Below are 22,020 nucleotides of genomic sequence, written 5' to 3' on the forward strand. Positions count from 1 at the left end.
ACTGTGTCAGGTGAAGAAAAATAAACCACTCTTTGGGGTCTTGTAAATCAGGTTGTTTCTTGTGGCAGAGTACATTCTTAATTGAGGAGCTTTGTGAGCCTAACCAAAGGAATTATAAACATGCTTGAAGCACGTGAAGCACACGTGGGTCCCTTCTGTCTTTGGAAACACACCACTAATTACAAACTGATTTTTAGCCTTCATATCTATATGTTCTGCCCTCACACTTGGGCTAATCAGGATGCTACAGATTGTCCTGCATCAGCTTCCTTCTGACCAACAGTCTAGTATCCAAGTTCTGAGCTGAACTAGCTTGAAACCCTTTTGGCAACAGTCTGAACTGAAGAGAAAGCCACTTCAGGCAGAAAAGTGGGAGCAGTACTCTTCCTGGACAACATGGAGGAGATTGGTCTTTGATCCAACCTCCTGGCATGGCCCAGTGAGCACCTCCGGTCTCATGTCTCCTCTGGAGTGTTTATTCCAGCTTTGCCCTCCACACTCCCCTCACCCAGCCTCACCTCCCACACCTGCAGACACAAGCATGCCAAAAGAGTGCCACTCAAGAGGCTTTCTCCATTTTATTTCTTTGGGAAAAGAAAACGAAGTCTTTCCATCACATATGGTAGAGATATATATTTATATATATTTATATATAATTTCTTTTGTGGTTGGAATTCCCAAAGCTGAGTCTGTTCATATTTTTTTCTACTTTTTTTTTTTTCATACTAATGCCTCCTCTTCCTCCTGCCCCTCTGGCCCAGGCCCAGGTTCTGGGGCCAGTGCAATGAAGAGTGAGTGGAATGGGCAGTGATTGCCAGGACAGCCCCCCACCCAGCTCAGAGAACTGGCAAGGGGCACCAGAAGGGGCTGTGCAGAACAGAGGCCACAAGGGCACTCCTGTTTGTGTGTGGGGTGCACAGCTCGTTAAACAGTCACCAGTCATGAGAGGAGGCTGGTCAGGGGTCGGGGGATTGCTCACAGTAGTTGCCAGCTCCCTCCAGCCTGCCCCACAAACCCAGTCTTGGGGGTGGGAAGGAGAGAGTTAAAAGAAAAATACAAGGGCCGAGGGCCAAACCTCCTCCGATTTTTATTGCTGGTGTGTTAGAAATTTGCCTTTCCCTTCTTATTTTGGGAGATGGACTCTAAGAGGGCCCCCAGAGGAGGAAGTGACTGGCTGCCCCAACCCCCACTAATGGCCATGCCAGGACTACCCTGGGCAAACACTGGGCTACCTCAGGCCTCTTGGACCCAGGGGTCAGTGATTCTCTCAGTTCAGCCTTGCTCTTCAAGAGCAATCATAGTTACCCCCCCACCCCCCAAAACAAGGGCCTTGGGCTCAGGCTTGGGCCCAAAGGAGCTAGGAAGTGGGCAGTGCACCAAAGATCAAGCAGAGTTTTCTACTGGAAGAAAAGGTGAGGTTTAGGGGAAGAGGTGGCCTAGGACAATGATGTTCTGAGCATGAAAGCAGTAGGCTGAGCACGAAAGCAGAAGGTGGCTGAGGGAATCAAGTGGGAAGACATAGGAAGACATCACAGACACTCATAGGACCTCAGAAACTCGATGAGGGGAGTGCCTGAGAGGCAGGTGGCACTTAATAACTGTAGTTAGAGCTGGATAGTGGCCCTGGGTGTGGGGTCAGCCAAGCAAACGGGGCTGTTGTCCTACAGGATCCTGGTCAGAGGGGTGAGGGTAGAGCTAAGAAGCCTCCAGGTGACCCTTTCCAAGAACAGGACAGCAGATCTTCCCTGGGTACCAAGCCTCCAGCCTCAGCCCTTACCTCCTCCAACATACACATATAGACACACACTCAGGACTAGCCCAGGCTGTAGACCTTGGCAGGGAGGGGCTAGGCAGGTAGCCCTCTCAACAGCAGGCAGGCCATCTGCTCCCACGTGTCCTGCCAATCTGCCCAGGGAGGGAGAAGAGTGCAGGAAAGAGGGAGGCCAGGAGCCCAGTGTCAGCTTTGGCAGACCCCACACAGTCCCCCTCAGGCTACACGGCCTAGGAGATTGGTACAGAGAGCATCTCTGGACACAGGGTGGCCGACAGTAGCAGCCCAGACCCACCAAGGGGCTGGGCACCTCATGGCTCTGCAAGGCCTGCCACCTCTCCAACAAGGGAGTTCCAAGAAAAGGAGCCCAAGTTCCCCTGCTGCCTGGACCCTCAGCCCCAGTCACTCTGCCCTCCCCCTATTTCCTCCTTGGGAGGAGGGTTGAGTGGGCTGCCTAGTGGGGCAGTGGTAGAGCTGGGAGGCACCCAGTGAGGGGAGGGGAGGGGCCTGGTCACAGCTGCTTTGAGAACCTCTTTGGTCTGGGGATTCAGGGGACATGGGGAAAAGAGATGGCAGGGAAGAGGATACTGGGGACTCTGGCCTTTGACTGGGTATTTGTCAAAAGGCCACATGCCCAGGTAGGAGATTATATTTCTGTGGACTCGATGCGCTCAAGGCGGGAGGGGGTCCAGGCTTTCTTCTCCTCCCCATGTTGGGGTGTAGGTGTGCTGGCACCTCCCGCAGCCCCTCGCTCTCGCAGCCGGCGCTCCAGCTGCTGGTTGCGCTGGTACATCTCCACATAACTCAGCTGCAGCTGCTTCTGGTACTCGATGACCTTCTCCTTCTCCTCCAGCCACACTCGGCGCTCCTCTGCAAAGCTGGCACCCTGGCGCTCCCGGGCTCGCCGCTCAGCTGCCAGCTCAGCCTGCAGCCGCCCCACCTCCCGCCGCAGGGCCCGCGTCCCACTCTCCCCACCAGCATCCGCCTCCCCATCCAAGGAAACCAAGGAGGCGGCAGCAGCCACCCCAGCCTGACGGCGCATCTTAGCCTCATCGCTCTCGCAGGTGGCCAGTGCATCCTGTGGCTCAGCCGGGTCCACTGGGGTCAGCGCCGGCTTGAGGCAGGCAGAGGGCAGCTCTCCCTCACCCAGCTCCAGGCTGGCCTGTTTGCTGCTGAAGGAGTCCCTCAGGCTGAGCAGCTGCTCCTCCTTCTCCCGCAGGGAGGCCCGGCCCTCCCGCAGCTGTGAGCGCAACCCAACAATCTCACTCAGCTTCTGGGACACATCCGCCTGCGAGTCCTTCAGCTGCTGCTTCAGAAGGGAAATCTCCCCAGCCTTCTGGCATACCTGGCAGGGGCAGATGAGAAGAGAAGTCAGGGAGAAAGCAGAACTCTGCTTACCCCTACTCTAGCCCCCATATCCAGCCCCAGGGCATTAAGCTGCCCCAGGGCTCAGGGTCAGCTCATCACGGCAGAAATGACAATGCAGGGTCCCCTCCTCAGACTCGGGACAACATGGCTAATCTCACAAGGCCTGGGACTGCTCTGGTCCTCACAGACACTGCCAACTGATGCAGCCACAATCTTCACTCCCCTTGTGATAATTGTGGGCTGCTACTCTGGTTTTCTCCAGAGAGACAGAAGAAGGGGACACAGGGAGATGCCCACGCCCCAGTCTGCACCTCCCACTTAGTTTCCTCCATCCGGGGCAGGAAGTCGGCCTGTTCCTTCTGGCAGGCGGCAACCTTGTCCTCAAGCTCTTCCCGCTGCCGCATCAGCCGGGCTGCCTCCTCCTGTAGCTGCTTTTTGTCCTGCTGCAGCCGCAGCACCTGTAGCTGCAGGCCTTGCTGGGCGCGCTGGGCTCGCCGGGCCACCTGCTGCAGCTTGCCACTGCAGCCCTGCCGCAGCTCAGCCAGCTCACGCTCCCAGGCCTTCTGACGCTCCTCCAGCACCTGGGCCACCGCCGCCTCACTCTGCTCCAGGCTACGCCGCAGAGCTGCCACCTCCTGCTCCTTCTCCCACAGCCGCTCCTCTAGCTCCTGGATCAGAGCACTGGGCGAAGGTGGTGAGCAGGCCGCAAATGGCAGGCCTCCTCCTCCACCCTCCCCTGATCCCAGGTGACCTGGTCGCCCCATGGATGAGGATGACCCACTCTTGCTGGAGGCCCGCCCACTGTCGGACGTTGCCAGGTCCTGGTAGCCCGACCCACCACCACTGCTGCCACCACCACTGCCACTACCATAGCTGGCAGTGCCAATGCGGTTGATGTGGCTGGTGGAAGCACTGAGGGGCGCCAGGTGCTGGCTATAGCTGGAACTGTAGGTGGGCAGGCTTGTGAGTGAGTTCCGGCCTGAGTCTGAGAGGCCGCTCCCACCCCCACCCGCGGGGGTCATGGTCCGAGACTTGTCCAGTCCACCCTTGAGGCCACCAGGGCCCTGTCGTCCCTCAGGGGTCCCGTTGGTCTGTGGGGGACACAAGTTCTGCATGGAGTGGAAGTTCTTGGGTACAACAGGCTTGAAGGCCGAAGGCCGAACTAGCGGCTCTGAGCACTGCACAAAAGCAAGGAAGAGGAAGTAGGCATCAGGATGGGGCCTTAGCCTTGGCCCCAGTCTTTCCCTCTGATCTAGACTTGTCCAACCCCACCTCCACCCCCATTGGACCTCCATCCTGGGAGTCTCTCCTGGCTGAAGTCTTACCTTATGTCCACCACCTGCCCTCCTCACAGCCAATTCTCCACCCAAGGCCCACCAGCTGGACTTGACCCCCAAGGCTCCCCAATCCAGCTTCTATCTCAGTCCCTAAAGCTCAAAAATATCCAAGAAGGCCCGCTTCACCCTCTTCTCTGTGTTGCCACCTATCCCCAGAAAAAGGCTGTGAGGACTGACCTGGTCTAGCTTGCCAGAGGCGGCCAGGAGCTTGGGCGGGTGGCTGGGTTCACGATACTGTGGTGGGGCCTTATCACTGCCGCCACTGCTGCTGCTGCCGCCGCTGCTGCCCACCACATTGCCGCAGACATCCGTGTGGTCGCTGCCCCGTAGCTCGCCATTGAGGTAGAGTGAATTGGCGAGAGCCTTGTCCTCTGAGGGGTAGCGGCCTGGCCTCTCCCTGCTAACCCCACTGCTACGGGGACCAGGGAAACTGCCCTGGTTGCCCCCACCCCCCGTGCGGGTGCCCACACTTTTCATGGCAAACTCCTGGGTGTGGGCCACTCCACTGCCCACACTGCCCATGGCCAGGCGAGGGTCTGGGGGTCCGAGCTCAGAGGGCCGAGGGGCGAAGGCCAGGAGGGGATCTCGCCCTGGGTCAGCACGCACAGGCAGTGTCTCCAGCTTCGCCATGACTAAGCCAGGGGGGCACTGTGGGCACAAGTAGGAAAGCAGAGAGAGATCAGTCCCACCCCCACTCCCACCACCCCATCCAAGCCTGACCCAGCACCAGCTGAACCTGCCTTTCAGTGTCTCCTTCCTTATAGTGGGCCCAGGAGTCCCCAAACAGTCAAGGTAAAGGAATGGGGCTGGGGAAATAAGGACAACTTGGTAATAGGGGCTGCCCGTTGTACACCTGACAAAGCCCAATCCCTAGGGACCATACACCTACCCTCCTCCCTTTGCTATCTATACTCAGTATTCCACTCTTCAACTCCCACCTCAGACCCAGCTTCATCATGGGTCTGCCCCCTAGACTCAGTGACCCACCCACCCCCAATTCTTCACTGCAACCTCAGAACTCAGCTATCCTTTACTCTGGGTCTGGACTCCTATATCCCAATCTCATGGGCTGGGAATATGGGTTTGGAAGGGGACAGCAGTACCTGAATTCAATAGGGGACCTTAGAACTTAAAGGAGGGAAACCCACCCCTATCCAAAAATTGTGGATGGGAGTCCTTCCCGGTCCCCTAACCTAGGGTGTTGCAGTCAAGGACAGAAGTGGAGGCTCACTACCGGCGCAGGATCCTCTCCTTGCCTCTCCAAGGGGGTGGGGGGCCGATGGGGCCTCAAGCCTGGGACCCTCCGAGGCCCGGTCTGCAGGGGCCATGTGCCTCACTCTCGCAGCTCGGCACGAACCAGCTACGCGACTTTGGACCGGCCGACTGAGCCATCCCGGACTGCAGTTTTCTCCTCTGCGAAATGGGAGGAATGGAGGACCTACCTCGCAGAGCTGCCGCGTGCCAGGAACCCCAGGGCAGCGGGAGCGGGACAGGACGGAGGTATTGGGGGTAGGGTGGGCGGTAGCTGCCTGGGCGGCGCGCATCTGGGCCACCTAGGACACGCGCCACCCCTCGCGGACGGCCGGGGACCGCGGTTGCAGCGTGTAGCAGGGGGCCCTCCCAGAGGTCTTCCCAACTTGCACGCATGGGGGTCTGGCACGAGAGGGTCCCCTCCCCATGGTCAGTACCTCGGCAGAGGCCCCGGGGCCGGTTGAAGCCGGGGCAGAGGACGCAGCGCTGGCTGCGGAGGACGCCTGCCGTACCTCCCTCCAGGCCTGCGGTTCCCACAGGTGGGCGGGGGCAGGGGCGGAGCCTCGGCGCCCAGCGGCGCCCAGGATTCCGTGCCTGCAGAACCCCTCCAAGAATCCACTGCCTTCGGGAAGACTTCCTGGATTACTCCCCTCCCCCGCTCCTTGTGGACCTTGACCCTGCTCAGTTCACCGAGAATTCCTCGGAGCCCTTCAGTGGGCGTGCGTCCCCCTCCCCCAAGGCTGGCCCACAGCAGGGCCTCGGGTTACCTGTGCTCTGGAAGGCCCTGCTTCCTGGTTCCTTTGTCTCAAGTCCGTACCAAAGGAACACCTGCCCCAGAGAGCCTCATATTCAGCCGGACAGGGGCTGCAGGCAGTGCCGGCCGCGAGCAGACGCTCATACAAGTGCCAAAAATGGCAGGGGGCGCCCTTCAGTCCTTTAAACCCTGTCTTCCTTGTCTGCTAAGATGAAGGGGTACAGGTGGCAGTCCTGGGCCCCTTGAGTGCTGTTTCAAACTGTCTTCTACCCAGATGCCCACTTCTAATGCTGTGTTGAGGCTATCAGGTCCCAGACCAGGGGAACCAAACAAAACTCTTGCCTTTCAGGTGTCTTCTGGCCACACCTGGAATTACAGCCCGAGGTGGTTGGAAAACTCCCACAAACCAGTCCGCACCACTTTTGTAAAATTCCATTCTATCAGCATCTCCCCACCCCCCCCCCGCCCCCGCCCCCACCCCCACCAGGTGTGGCGAACAGGCATTTACCACCTTCTTTCCTTAAGCTAACCGGTTCACACGTCCCACAAAGCTGAAACATAGAGTAAGGCAAGAGAGGGTCCAATTGAAGTGCAAGTGCAGGTGAAAGTGAGTGCCTACTTTCATCTGGTGCCCTAGGTGCTGCTGCCAAAATCTTGACGCTCTGCTCACCGATAATGAACAGAAATATGGAGATATAATATCCCCTCCCAGCCTAAACATGACTCCCTTCTCTTGCCATCTCTGGAAGGAGCAGCTGGGGAGTCAAAAGGGTGAAGGCTGGGTGTTCTTTTTTTGGGGGGTGGTGGTGTTCTGAGGCTTAGAAACAGTGGGACGATCTGGTCAGGGAGGAAGAACTGACTAAATGTCATACAGATGGGGTCCGGGGGTGGGGCAAGGGAGGTGTCTGGACTGGGACACCAGGATGGGTATGACACCCTTAACATGACAGGAGAATGTGTGGGGAAAGGGGTGCTTTTTTGTTTTTGAAAATGGGTGCTTTGAGGAAGACCAGAGAAAGATATCTCTCAGGTATCAGATAGAAAGAGAAACTTAGATCATGAGCGTTCAAGCATGATGTGGGTGGGGTCCAGCGTGGAGCTCCAGTGGCAGAGCCCCCGAAGCCTGGGTGCAGAAGTGATAGCAGGAAGAAGACCAGGGGAAGGCAGGCCCTGAAGACCAAGATGGAGTACACTTCAAGAAGGTAAGGGCACTCCTGGAGTTAACAAAGGGGCTTATTCGTAAAATTGGGATTGGAGAGGGTGCCCTGAATTTGGCAGGTGGAAACATCACTGGTGCCTATGAGAGAATGATTTTGGGAAAGTGGTGCAAAGCAGAACCAGACTGCAGGAGTGGGGGGAGGTGGGGGTCTGGAGGGAAAGAGTTCCCTTCTCTTTTGAGAAGGCAGTAATTTAAGGTGGTTTGGAATCCAAAGGCTCTTTTCTAATTTTAGAATTTAACATGGTAGAAACCTGAGTGTGGTTATATGCTAAAAGAAGGTGTCGATAGTGAGATGAGAAAACTAGGCAAGGGGGTTCCACCAGAAGCCTGGGTGTGGGCAGGAGCAAACCTCAGGTCATGAAAGTGAGAGGATAATGTTTAGGAAGGTGCTTTGCAAACTGTAAGGTGCAGTACAAATATGCAATACTACCTTCCCTGAGATCCAGGAAAGGAGACTCTGACCATAGATTGGGGCTGATCATATGCCACCCTGCCCTACGGTTTCCCTGGATTGTGTGTGGTCCCCTGAAGGCCTGGGTGCCCAGAGTCCTGGATGGATGGAAATGAGGTCCCAAAACTGTTTCCTGAGCCTCCTATCCTTGTGGTCTTTCTCTGGGAATCATTGACTACCAACCCACTGCAACCCTCCTTGGAGCCTCACTCCTTGAAGAGCTTATTATAATTCTAACCTATTACTGTCAACCCCATGCAAGTGTTCTCTGCCCCTTGCCTCTCCCAAGCTCAGACTGCTGCAACTTCTTTCTACAAACCTCCAGCAGGGACTGGCAAGACAAGGAAGGGCATATATCTCCCTGATAGGCAGAAACTGAGTCCAGAGGAAGGGTGTGAGTTTCATTTGTGGGTCAGGGTCCTGCACTAGCCCAGGTAGCTGAGTATGGTCTGCAAAGACAACCTCATGGCATTAGCTCAACAACCTAGGATGACAGCCTGTTGCCTGAGTCTGCCTCTATTTCTGTCCTATCCACCCTCAGTGCCTGGGACATTACACAAAGAATTAGCGGTCACGAAGGGGGCAAATAGACTATACCTGGGAGTTAGATGGGCAGGTCCTTCCATCCTATAGTGACCACCCAGCCCCTCCACATGTGTGTCCCTCCCAAAGCTAGTAAACTATACCTTTCCCTTGGGGTCTCAGAGCCCCAAGCTCAGCCCATTCACCCCCTAAAGATCTTAACAGCCCCTCCTGCCAGCATCCTTGCTGGGGGCTTCTCACTGCTCTTTCTTGTTCTGCACTCCCTCCCCTGTGCAGCTATTAAGAGACTCTTTCTAAAGGACAAAGACGATCTTGTCCATGCTTTGCCCAAATTCTTTTGCACCAGGTGCAATATAGACACTTATGGAGGTATCAGCTCCAAGTGGAAATCCCAGTTCAAGTGATTAGGGGTGGAATTGCATGCAGGTTATTCCACTTTGAGTTCTCACACCTACCTTACAGGAATCTTAAGAAGTGAATGTATTATGGGTAGATGCCTGGCATTCCTCTCAGCCCTCAGAACCACAGCTTGCAGCAGGGCCCCCAAGGACTCTCCTGCTGTTCATCCTATTTCCCTTGACCTGAGTCCCTCTCCACACTACATAAAATCTCTTCGCAGCTCTCTGTGCCCATTCTGCACCCTTTAAGAACCAACCCAAATACTGCCTCCCAGGACAGCATCCCTGCTCTACCCAGGGGGAGGGCTCTTGGAGCACTTGGTTCAGGCCACTTCAGGGAGATTTCATTCTGGGGCTGGCCTGTGGGTGCCCCCAGGAGGGGAACAGACCACAGAATCTTGGGGTCTCTGTGCTCTGATTCAGAGGCGATGCAGAGAGAACGCATGTGGGAGAATGCTAGTTATAAGCAATGCAAAGAGGCAATGAATCCCGATAGGAAAATCAGGATGGGCTTCCAGGAAGGACTGAAGGAGAAAAGGTATCAGGGGCACTATGGGGCTTTGGGGGAGGGGGTGCAGAGGTCTCCAGAACTTCTTGGTTGGGATGTGTGAGGGGAGATTCATCTTCTCTTGGCGACAAAGGGGTAAGGGGCCGATCCCCTAGATCCTGGCTCTGATAAATCCCGTGTTTCAGGACTGAGGGGGCTGACAGCGCCCCCCCACACACACACCCCAATCACACACGCGCGCACACACGAGCCTCCCACACGGGAGTGGGGGGTGGTGGCAGGGGGCGGGTGTTCGCCCCCACGGCCCGCAGCGCCAAAAGATAGAGACCCCAGTCACAGGCCATCCCAAGGAGGTGTCCGGGGGGATCTCTGCGGTGGGAGAAATCCCCCCTGCACCTCCTGGAGCTCCTCACCAACGCGTGTGGCCCGGGGGGGCGGGGCGCAGAGGGAAGAGGTGACATAATCCGGGCCGCACCCCCTCCGGCCGCCACCTTCCCCCAGGCCCTGCGAAGCATCCATGACATCATCGGCCTCATCTCCACTCCCTTCATCCCTGGGATCCCAGCAGTGGGACGCTCCCCCTCCCCAGCTCCGGGTCCGATCGAACGAGCCTCGCGGTGTAGCGGGCAAGGCGAAAGGTCGGAGTCGAGAGGGGCGCCGCGGTGGGTCTGCCTCACTTACTCGCTGCCTCAGGGTCCGGCGCGGGGTCTTCGGTGCTGGCGCCGCCGGCCCGGCTCGCTGGCGCGGCCAGAAGCCCGCCCGGCGGGGCGCGAGGCGCGGGCCCGGCTGCGCTCCGCGCCCCTCCCGCTCCCCGCCCGGGCCCCGCCCACCCGCGGCTGCGGCAAACGCAGGTCCGCCCTCCAGCCACGCCCCCCAAGCTCGCCAATCTCTGGGCGGAGGCGGGGCCCAGTGCCTTAACCCCTTTATCGCTGCGCCCAGGCCCTCGCGTGGGACACCTCTAGTTCACCCACCCGCCTTCGGGCGCTCTGAGCCGGCCCCGAGCCCTCTGCACACTCCGTGTTAACCCTCTATACTCTTGGGCTCAGCCCCCGTCTCTCCTCTTAAATCCAATAGGACAGACCCTTATTGAACCCCACATCTTTGGCGACAAGGAGCAACTCCTCTGACTTGGGAAAGGGGCTCTAGACGCCGAGCTCCGCGCCCTATTCCTCTCTCGCTCCGGCTCTTCGGGTCGCGGCTTCCCAGCGGACACCTAGAGACCTTACTACTAGTCTGCAAGGTGGGGGCGGGGCGAGCCATCAGGGGTGGATACGACACCGCCCTTGGAAGACCGGCCCAGGCGCGGGGAGAAGTGGGCGGGCATTTGTAAGGTTTTGAGGGTCCTTGACTCCTTCCATCAGCAATCGGAGCCGGTTTGAAACTTGATTCTCACGGAGGATCACCGTCGTAGGGGGAAGGGAGGGTGACCAGGTAAAAGACGTACATTACAACTGAGCAGGGTTTGACTGCTTCATCCTGTGGCCCGAACCTGGCAAGATGCTTTGGCCCTTCATAGTGAGAGGGAAAAAGGCGGTTGTGTCTGATATGGAATACCAGCTTCGCACACAGTTGCCAGGTCTGTGAGAGAGGGGCTCATTCTGCCCCAGGTGGCCCAGGAGGATTGCCGGGAAGAAGTCCGTCCGGAACGGAGGCCTTCACCTTGAATAGGATAGACAAGCAAGCCAGGCCTAGGGTTCAGCATTAGCAAAATCTTTGAGGCACAAAGGATCTGACCTAAAAACTGCAGTTTCTCCACTCTGTTGGCATTTAATCCATAGTACCTCTACTGTTACAGAGGATTTGTTTGGTCAGCTGTCATTCTATTTAAATATTTTTATTTCTGGCTATTTCCTGTTTTCTGAATTTTTCCATATTTGCTTTTATCTCCCATAGTGATTTGTAATGCAGAAAGCCTGTTTTTAATTCTTCTGGTTGTTGCCATTAAGTTTATCAAATAAAAATGCAGCTTATTTTCACAAATTATTAAAGTCAATGACAGTTCATTCATTTTTATGTTCCTCCTGTGTAATGAGAAATTTCCATCTCTTGGCCTGCTGCCCTCACACTACTTATATTTGTCCACTTAATCCAGGATGACAGACTCAGTTTTTATTTACACTTTTAAGTCACAATATCCTCTTTTTCAATCGTTTTGGCTTTTGCCAATGATTTAATTGGTAACATTACCGACAGTTTCTTATGCACTAATTTTTCTATTCCTCCTTCAGACCCATCTCCCAACTTGACTAGTGATTTCAAAGTGAACTCCAGGATGTTACATTTTTCTAAGTCTTTGCCCTAGGTGACGGAGAAGGCCATGGCACCCCACTCCAGTACTCTTGCCTCGAAAATCCCATGGATGGAGGAGCCTGGTAGGCTGCAGTCCTAAGAGTCGGACACAACTGAGCGACTTCACTTTAACTTTTTCACTTTCATGCATTGGAGAAGGAAATGGCAACCCACTCCAGTGTTCTTGCCTGGAGAATCCCAGGGATGGGGTCGCACAGAGTCAGACACGACTGAAGTGACTTAGCAGCAGCAGCAGCAGCCCTAGGTGAGAATGCCTTTCTGCTGTCCTCACACACAGGGTGGCTTAACTAGTTATAGAATTCTTGAATCTCAAACTTTCCCCCTCAAAATTCTCTTGTCCATATCCCATTGTCTTTGGCTCTTAAAATAGTAGCAAGTACATCTGAAACTAATATTATATGTCAATTATATTGTAGCTCCAAAAAAAGGTAGCAAACCTCGATTGGTCTCTTTTAGGCGAGCAAATTGCCTGGTGCTTGTTGGGACTTTTCTCTACTCTCAAAAGTCAAACATTTTGCCAGTATAAATCTTAGTATAGGCATTTTTCTATTAAATTTTCAGAAAGTCTTCCTTTCAACTGAGAAAAGGTCTCTTCTATTATGTTCTTGTCCATTCTATGAACAGATTGTTTTGGACTTTTTTTCTCCTCTAAAATTATCACATTGGATTACCACTGTCAATTAAATCTCTTTGTCCCTTTTCTCTAAATCCTGGGGACAGTATCTCAAGTTTTTGGTTTTCACCATCACTGATTTAATTTTCACAGTTAAGGGTATTCTATTTTCTCTAATAAAACATTTAATTCTGTTCATTTTAGTTTCCTTTTGTTTTTCCATCTACCTCTGTCTTGATCTCAACTTAGTATCTTTTGATAGTTCTCTGTTCTTATATTATTAAGAATGTGGTTTTGCATCTTAGGAACACCAGAAAAGTAAGAGAATACCATATCTGACTCTGTTCTAATGCATATGGAAACCTTGATATTTAATAATGTAGACCCTTTTATGGGAAATAAAATTACAAAAACAAGAAAGATGTTGAAAATACTATCCAAGGAAGATGTCCGAAGCGGGTTCGAGGCCCAGATGGTTTAATGGAAGAATTCTTTCAAACTTTCAGTGATCAGATAATCCTCACCTTGGAAATTTCTATCAGAGCCCAGAAAAATAAAATTGGTATTTCATCTTATGAAGCCACCATTCCCTTTATACCAATTCCCAATAAAGGAAGAAGGACAGAAAAAGAACCAGTCATACTGATCAGTTTGGAGTGGGGGGATCCTAAATACAAATCAAGTAAATAAAATTAGATATTATTGTATAAGAACTTAATCCATGACTATCTTAAATGAGAAAAAACAATCATCAAAATAGATGCCAAAAAGTCATTCAAAAGTAAAATAAGAACTCTCATAATTAACTAGGAGAGGTTGACATTAAGATTCAATATTTTGTGCTACCTTGACATCTGGTAAAATCCAGAGGGCCTCCAATGGCCTAAACCAAAAGTGGCCCTAGTCAAACAATCCTCCTTTTCAAATGGATGAGATACAGATTATTTCTGAGTACTGTAGTGGGTCTCAGTTCTCTATCAGCCCTCAGATTTATTTAAAAAAGCCAAGCATATCCCCTGCAGGAACCAGGGGCACTCACCCTCTTGCTGCTACAAAGCTGGCCTCCCATAGTCTCTGGCTGTTCACTCTGTTCCTTAGTGCAACACCTCTGTGGCCCTGTGTAGCTTGTGGTGTTCTCTCCTGAGCTGTGAGTATATGTGTTGTCAATCTCACCTGCTCAGTCCCAGGTACTGTGTTTGGCTATCCCCGTAATCCTAAAGTGAGAATCTCTGCCTCACCAATAGGGTGAAGAGCAAGTGATCAAAACAAGAGTATATCAGACTAGCTGGAAAATTCCCTGGCGGTCCAGTGATTAGGACTCCATTTTCACTGCCAAGGACCTGGGTTCAATTCCTGGTTGGGGAATCCTGCAGACCATGAGGAAGGCCAAAAAAAAAGCGTGTATCAGACTAACAAAAATTAAAACTCCATGTTGGTGAGGCTGTAGGAAAATAGGAACTCATAAAATATTTTTGAGAGTATAAACTGGTACAGTCTTTTGGGAGGACAATTGGGTGATTTATTAAAATGAGAAATGCATTATATCCTTGAACCCAACAATTCCATTTCTGGAAGAAATACCATACCATCACAAATAATATGACAGATGTAAGAAGCCCGTCATTGACATAACGGTTGTAATAGTAAAAAAAAAATAAGTTTTTCTATTAGTAGAAGATTGATCAAGTGAATAACAATGCAACAATGCAATGCAAGTCCAAAAAAGCAAGTGGCAGAATACCATGTATACACACTATACTCTTAATTTTTCTATTATTTTTAAGAGTATATACGTACATGCATAGAAAAGCCTGAACAGATACACACCAAACTAATAACAGTGGCTACCTCGAGATGGTGGGATTTCTGGGAGCATAGCAGAAGAGAGGACTCTAGGCACTTTGGTAATGTTTGCATTTTTACAACAAGCATGTGTTACTTTTGTTTAAAGAAAAAAAACCTTTATTTTAAGGTAAAGAGGTTTGCTTGGAAGAATAAACAGGTGAGTAAACTCTGAAAATTTAGAAAAACTATTAAAATATTACACATTTGCTCAAAAATCCCTGTCCTAATGGAGTTTGCACTCAAGTAGGAAGAGACAATAAGTAAAATACACAGTGAATTAGAAAGTGGTAAGTACTAAAGAGAAGTTGAGATTGCAGGGGATCCCAATTCAGAATAAGGTAGAAGGCCTTGCTGAAGAGGTGCACTCAAGATACAGACCTGGAGGGTCGGGAGCAAGCCTGAAGTAAAAAAAGAGATTTCTAGGATGAAATCATTTTATCTGTAATAAAATGAGCTTTTCTTTTTCAATGTTTTTCTTTTTCTTTTCAAGCTTTTTTTTAATGTACTAACTAAAGCTTCCAGATAGAAAAATGGTTATTTAAATATTATTTTGATTGTAGTTTTTAATAAGATCAATAACTACAAAAAGAACTGCATTGTTACAGATCTACCTTTTTTGGGAGGGTCCATGCCAAGTGTCATGTAGGAACTTAGTTCCTTGACCAGGGATCAAACCCATTCCTTCTGCAGTGGAAGTGCAGAACCACTGGACCACCAGGAAAGTCCCAAAGATCTACTCTTTTAAATGGCACTAGCTCTAGACTGCGGAGAAGGCAATGGCACCCCACTCCAGTACTCTTGCCTGGAAAATCCCATGGACGGAGGAGCCTGGTAGGCTGCAGTCCATGAAGTTGCTAAGAGTCGGACACGACTGAGCAACTTCACTTTCACTTTTCACTTTCATGCATTGGAGAAGGAAATGGCAACCCACTCTAGTGTTCTTGCCTGGAGAATCCCAGGGACAGGGGAAGCCTGGTAGGCTGCCGTCTATGGGGTCGCACAGGGTCGGACACGACTGAAGCGACTTAGCAGCAGCAGCAGCAGCTCTAGACTGAGTTCTACCAACCTATATAACAGGTCATTCTAAATCACAGGAAAAGAAGGAAAGGTCTTTGTGGACCCAGAGATTATCACACTAAGCGCAGTAAGTCAGAGAGACATTTATATATGAAATCTAAAATGCGACATGCATGGATATTTCTACGCAACAGAAACAGACTCATAGAGAACAGATCTGTGGTTGCCAAGGAGAGGGGGAGGTGAAGGAGGGAAGGACTGAGAGTTTGGGATTAGCAGATGCAAGTATTAAATACAGGATGAATAAACAACAAGGTCCTACTGTACATCAGAGGGAACTATATTCAATATCTTGTGATAAACCGTAATGGTCCAGCAATCCCACTCCAGGGAATATATCTGGAGAAAAACATGATCCAAAAGGATACATACACCCAAGTGTCCACTGCAGCACTGTTTATATATAATAGTCAAGACATGCATGCAACCTAAATGACCATCAACAGAGCAATGGATAAAGATGTGGTACATATTACTCAGCCATTAAAAAAGAAAGAAGTAATGCCATTTACGGCAACATGGATAGACCTAGAGAGTGTCATACTGAGAGAAGTAAGTCAGACAGAGGAGACGTATCATATGACATCCCTTATATGTAGAATCTAAAAACAAATGATACAGATGAGCTTACTTACAAAACAGAAAGAGACTCACACACTTAAAAAACAAACTTATGGTTGCCAGGGAGAAGGAATAGTTAGGGAAGGTCATGTACACACTGCTATATTCAAAATGGATAACAAGGAACTACTGTACAGCACATGGAACTCTACTCAACATTATTTGTCAGCCTGGATGGGAGAGGGGTTTGGGGGAGAATGGATTCATGTATATGTGTGGCTGAGTCCCTTCACTGTTCACCTGACACTACCACACCATTGTTAAGGCTATACCCAATACAAAATAAAAAGTTTAAAGTTTGAAAAAGAATATACATATCTATATACAGCTGAGTCACTTTGCTGTACAGCAGAAATTTACACAACATTGTAAGTCAACTATAATAAAAAAAAAAAAGCTATTTTATAAAGGTAGAATAGTCTTAATGCCAAAATCTGACAAATGAGATAAAAGAAGAAAATTATGTGATTGATAAACCACTTGTCTTCTCCACTAGTCTGTATTAATAGCATCTATGTAGACAGGATCCTTTATTTAAAATTCCATATTCCCATCTTGGGTTTCCCTAGTAGTTCAGCTGGTAAAGAATACACCTGCAATGCAGGAGACCCTGGTTCAATTCTGGGTGAGGAAGATCCCCTGGAAAAGGGCTAGGCTACCCACTCCAGTATTCTTGGGCTTCCCTGGTGTCTTAGATAGTAAAGAATCCTCCTGCAATGTGGGAGGCCAGGGTTCAATCCCTGGGTTGGGAAGATCCCCTGGAAGAGGGCATGGCAACCCACTTCAGTACTCTGGCCTGGAGAATCCCCATGGACAGAGGAGCCTCGAGGGCTACAGTCCATGGGGTCACAGAGTCAGACATTCCCATCACACAGCACAGCATTCTCATCTTAACACTCTAGTAAGTAAAGATGTCCAAGTCCTAATTCCGAGGACCTGTGACTAACTTAGGTTACATGACAAAAGAGAATTTAGGTTGCAGATAGAATAAAGTTTTCTAATAACTTTAAAATCAGGAGATTATCCAGGTGAGTTGTATGTAATCACAAGGGTCCTTAAAAGTAGAAGTAGTAGGTGGGTGATGGTGGGGGAGATGTGACTATGGAAGTATGGTTTGAGGGATACAACATAGCTTGCTTTGCAGATAGAGGACGGAGGCCCTGGGAATGTGAGTGGCCTCTTAAAGATGGAAAAGAGCCTCCAGAAAGAAACATAGCCCTACCTTGATTTTAGCTCAGTAAGACCTGTATTTGTATTATTTTACAACACTAAGTTTGTGGTAATTTGTTATCGCATCACTAGAAAACTAATGCAAGCATGTAACAGACATTCAACATTCATTTTTAAATGATGAATGAAGCCACAAAATCCCTGGATCTCTAGAAAAATGGGTAAAGATAGAAATATATCATTGGAACTTCCCTGGTGATCTAGTGGTTAAGACGCCGCGCTCCCAAAGGAGGGGGCCCAGCTTCAGTCCTTGGTCAGGAAATAAGATCTTTCATGACACAACAAAAACCCAGCATATATTTTAAATATTTATATATATTACACACACACACACATCATTCACAGAATACAAATGGCCAATAAGCAGTTGTAAACATCTTCAGCTGATATTGAAGATATGTAAATAAAAACCTACCAAATTAGCAGACGGTTGTGATCCTTTCGGATCACTACCCACCAAGTTATCCAGAAGGGAACTACGGCTTCTTCTCTGGAATGACTGGGCAGTATCTCTAGATGCCAAACTGGGGAGCAGACAATCAAATCCATGCTAAAGTTTGGATGTTTGCATAAAGCTTTTTCTAGCTGTGCTTGCTTCATAAAAGAAATAAAAACCTCTGAATTTGTGCCAAAAATTCCTAGGAATGACCAGTAAAAGTCTTGGGGGTTATCTAGACCAATATAAAACTATAACTGAAATGTTGATGACCCAAGTATGATGGCTTTTTTTACAACCTGATGATGTTTACACACACACACACACACTCTGGGCCTGTGAAAATGGAAAGCGAAAGGAAAAATAAAAAAACATTATTAGACTGTATTCTCCTTTTTACTACTATTCTTTACTAATTGCACATTTTACCAAAGATAGAAGATGGCTTGTGCTTTTATGTTCTCCAGGAATTTTTTTTGGTAGTATTTTTCTTTTCTGTTTTTACATAATTGATGTTTTGTTTATACTGACAGAGACTTATCTGTACCTATATGATATAAACCTCGTTGCAAGTTATTTAGAAATAGGTAAAAAGGAATACAAGTCACCACCCCACCCACTATCTCAAGTGAGTTTTATGTACTCACATCTATTTGTGAAGCATGTTGGTCCTTCTTAAAGCCCCAAGCAAAATAGTATTTTAAATGATTATTGCATCATGGAAATTATGGTCATGTCCAAACTTCTAATCAGTTTTTATGGAAACCTGCAAACTCCAAAAATGTTACCAGAATAAATTTTTGTAAAATCTGGGGTAAATTTGTCCAGCAGAAAGTCTTCTCTGTAAACTCTGTACATTAACATTGCAGATAGGTACAGGGGTGGTTAAAAAAAATTTTTATTACCTGCCTTCGGGGTCCACATTTCTCATATATCCAATATGCACAAACTAAAAAGGTATCAAGACAATTGTCAAGCTAGATATCAAGTGTGTATCCACACACCTACTATAGGGTTTAGCGCAGCAAAAAGTGACTTGATTTACTTCACTGATGAGAAATAAAGAAAAATAGAACAACAGAAGTATTTATCTCAGTTACTCAATTATGATACAGTTGGAACACTACTGGTTTTAGTTTTGGTATGATGATGATGATGGATTTGTTTTTTTATCATTTTAGAAATTTAAGTCAAATTGTAAAATCATACAAGAAAGTTCAAATGACTACTCGGTCAAAGTAAATCTAGTAGGTTATATGCAAAGGGTTATATTTAAACAAGCTTAGCGTTATGGTATCAGTATTTGGTAGGTTCTATTATGAGGTTCCCTTTCACATTCACCTTTAATGAGTAGTAAAATACTGCATTAACCAGTCAAAAATTATGTATGACTAATTATGTATGACTAATCACAAATTATGTCAGGCTAAACCAAGGAAAATAATTTTTTTTCAATGTCCCCACTGTAGTTTACACTGTTTTTGTTACAACTCTGTGACTACTTTAAGTTATATGATGTACTACTCTTCACTCAGATACCGCTCCTTGGCCCTGTCAATACATAAGGAACAGGCTCATTAGAACCCTGTTTTTCAAACTGTAGGTCGAGATCTGTGAATGAACTATACAATCAATGTAGTCACCATCAGCAGTGAAATAGAACAGAGAAATAGGGAGTTCCCTGGTGGTCTAGGGGTTGGGATTCCGGGATTTCTCTGCTATGGGCCAGAACAGGTGCGGGGTGGCCAAAAAAAAAAAGAGAACAGAGAAACAAATATCAACATACATCAAACCATGATAAGCAAAGGATTACTGTGAAACTTCAGCTTGCTCATCATCTGTACATATGCACACACACATGTACCAAGTCCTGAATGTAAAATGGTTTTCTTAGTAAGAGATACTGTCAAAAAAGTTTGAAAAACACAGCTGTGGTAGAATAGTCATCTCCAATCTTGGGGCCAGGACTTAGGACTGGAGGTGCCTGGAGCACACACTCGTGAAGGCTTGCTGCAGTACCCCCAGCAGTACAATGGGGGTATGGAGGGAGGAGGTGACAGAGTAATAAAGATTTGTGGGATACACAGATTGCAAAGAAGGCTTAAGAAATGAGTTAGTGATTTAAAACACTAATTAAAATATAGCCCAAATCTCTGGGCTCAGCTCTTCCCTACTGGGACCCAAGCTCCCTTTGCACCTTCTCTCATCTTTGCCCCCAACATTCCCTTTTTTCCACCCAACGCTCCATGTCCCTCAGTGAACCATAAATCTTTACATTCTGTACACCTGGCTTCCCCTCAGCCCAGGCCTCCCCTTGTGAGTATAGCCCACGCACCTGTTGGCTGGATAACTGACCGTCTCCCTGTTATATTAATAGCACTGCCCTGCCCCCACCTGTGGATGAGGCCATGTTTTATTTACTGTGGTTCGATGGGGAACCTTGGAGAAGGCAATGGCACCCCACTCCAGTACTCTTGCCTAGAAAATCCCATGGACGGAGGAGCCTGGTGGGCTACAGTCCATGGGGTCACTAGAGTCGGACACAACTGAGCGACTTCACTTTCACTTTTCACTTTCATGCATTGGAGAAGGAAATGGCAACCCACTCCAGTATTCTTGCCTGGAGAATCCCAGGGATAGAGGAGCCTAGTGAGCTGCCGTCTATGGGGTCGCAGAGTCGGACACGACTGAAGCGACTTAGCAGCAGCAACAGCAGCTGGGGAACCTACCTCATTCATACTCAGTATTTAATAGTTTTTTAACTTTTGATCAATTTTGTAAACAACTCCTTTGAAAAGATGAGTTTACTACATGGTTGTCCAACCACTGCTTTTCAATACACCTTGAAGGTGCATTAAAAAAGAAATGTTATGGAACTTCCCTGCTGGTCCAGTGGTTAAGAATCTGCACTTTCACTGCAGGGGATGCAGGGTCCATCCCTGGTCAGGGATCTAAGAACCTATCTACTGCATGCTGAGGCCCCAGAAAGAAAAGCTGTGAAAGAACCAAACTACTGGGAGCAAAGTGCTTTCAAAATAGACCTGTTGGGCTGGACTGTGAAGATGAGGCACCTATAAGCACAACAAGCACTGTGTAATTTAGGGGTTACAAAACCCAAAACATCGGTTTGATTGAAGCCATCAGTCTAGAGTTCCTGACAGAAGAGGAAAAATCTATGAAAGAGGAGCCACAAAACATGTTGAAGACTCAGATGGGTCTCTGGTTCTGAATCACCATCCTCCGCCAGTTATTTATACCCTCCGCCAGTTGAAATAATCACCTTTGTGCTTCAGGATAAGTGAAAACTGTACCCTCAGGAAAAAATGTTAAGTACAAACAGAGCTAGTGAATAAGCAAATGTAAATCCACTGAACTGAAATGTTTATAATCAGTTTTAGCAATGTAGATACCGATCAGTAATGTAACCATGTGTGTCTGGTCAACTTTTTAAGGTATAAAAGTATTTAAAAATAATTTCATATACAGCTGGCCCTTGAACAAAATGGGTTTGAACTGTTTGAATCCACTTATGAGGTGACTTTTTTCAGCATAAATACTATGGTACAGCACAATCTGTGGTTGATTGAACCTGCAGATGCAGAACCACAGATATGGAGGAACTCTGGATAGAGGACTGGCCCTAAGTTACACAGGAAGATATTTGCCTGTGTTGAGGGCCAGTACACCCAACGCCCTGTTGCTGGTCAACTGTACTCACTTAGGGAGTTTAAATTCCTAGAAGTATTTAAGTAATAATTAACATTTGCATGAAAATTTGTCTAAGTGGTTAAACCTGAAAGTTTTCATATATTAGTTGTTGAAACACTAATCACTTACTGTCTGGAAGAATATTCATTTAATAAATTTGTTAGACTAGTAGACTGATTACTAAATAATGCACAAAGGATTACAGGTTCTTCTCCACACTAAGTTGTTGGAACATAAAGAATCTTAGAACGCTTCTGGGATAGGAGGGAGGGTTATGCCTTTTTCACACTTCTACCCTGTGGGCAGTGTCCTGAGGATAGAATGTAGTGGCTGGGGCTGCCCTAGCTGTCTTATTATGTGGATGGCAGTGGCTGAGGGAAAGCATGGAAGCCCTCTCCACTATGGATTTTAATTACTTGCAACTTTTCGGCCTGCCTTTCCACCCCACCTCCACCTCCAGCACCAGCTCTCAACCTTGGTTACTCATTGGAATCTCTTACTGATTCTCCCTGGACCCACCCTGAGGGATTCTGATTGAACTGGTCCAGGGTACAGCCTGGCATGAGAGTGGGGTATGCTC

At 48.7% G+C, this 22,020-nt stretch overlaps 1 protein-coding gene across 7 annotated transcripts; it reads right to left on the minus strand.

Annotated features, from left to right (window-relative positions):
* Nucleotides 1–553: 553 nt before the first annotated feature.
* Nucleotides 554–10,436, minus strand: LZTS3 (leucine zipper tumor suppressor family member 3). Of its 7 annotated transcripts, none has more exons than XM_006042737.4 (5): nucleotides 10,282–10,436; nucleotides 5,733–5,889; nucleotides 4,654–5,124; nucleotides 3,451–4,317; nucleotides 554–3,116 (listed from the first exon to the last, which is right to left on the minus strand). In XM_006042737.4, exons 2-5 carry the CDS (start codon nucleotides 5,802–5,804, stop codon nucleotides 2,418–2,420), a joined length of 2,109 nt encoding a protein of 702 aa, XP_006042799.1. In that variant the 5' UTR covers nucleotides 5,805–5,889; nucleotides 10,282–10,436; the 3' UTR covers nucleotides 554–2,417. The 7 variants fall into 7 exon arrangements, with proteins under 7 accessions (XP_006042799.1, XP_006042801.1, XP_006042800.1 ...); XM_006042739.4 differs by lacking the exon at nucleotides 10,282–10,436 and adding an exon at nucleotides 6,495–6,909; XM_006042738.4 differs by lacking the exon at nucleotides 10,282–10,436 and adding an exon at nucleotides 6,165–6,437.
* Between the last annotated feature and the right edge of the window lie 11,584 nt (nucleotides 10,437–22,020).

Source organism: Bubalus bubalis, chromosome 14, assembly GCF_019923935.1.
Source record: "Bubalus bubalis isolate 160015118507 breed Murrah chromosome 14, NDDB_SH_1, whole genome shotgun sequence".
In the NCBI taxonomy this organism is placed as follows: domain Eukaryota; kingdom Metazoa; phylum Chordata; class Mammalia; order Artiodactyla; family Bovidae; genus Bubalus; species Bubalus bubalis.

Excerpts from the sequence above, each read along its gene's own strand:
- LZTS3 (XM_006042737.4), bottom strand. The coding sequence starts at position 5,804 with ATGGCCCCTGCAGACCGGGCCTCGGAGGGTCCCAGGCTTGAGGCCCCA. Across the intron at positions 5,125-5,732 it reads CCCCCCACCCCCTTGGAGAG|TGCCCCCCTGGCTTAGTCAT; the intron begins GCAAGGAGAGGA and ends TTGTGCCCACAG. Across the intron at positions 4,318-4,653 it reads CCTCTGGCAAGCTAGACCAG|TGCTCAGAGCCGCTAGTTCG; the intron begins GTCAGTCCTCAC and ends GCTTTTGTGCAG.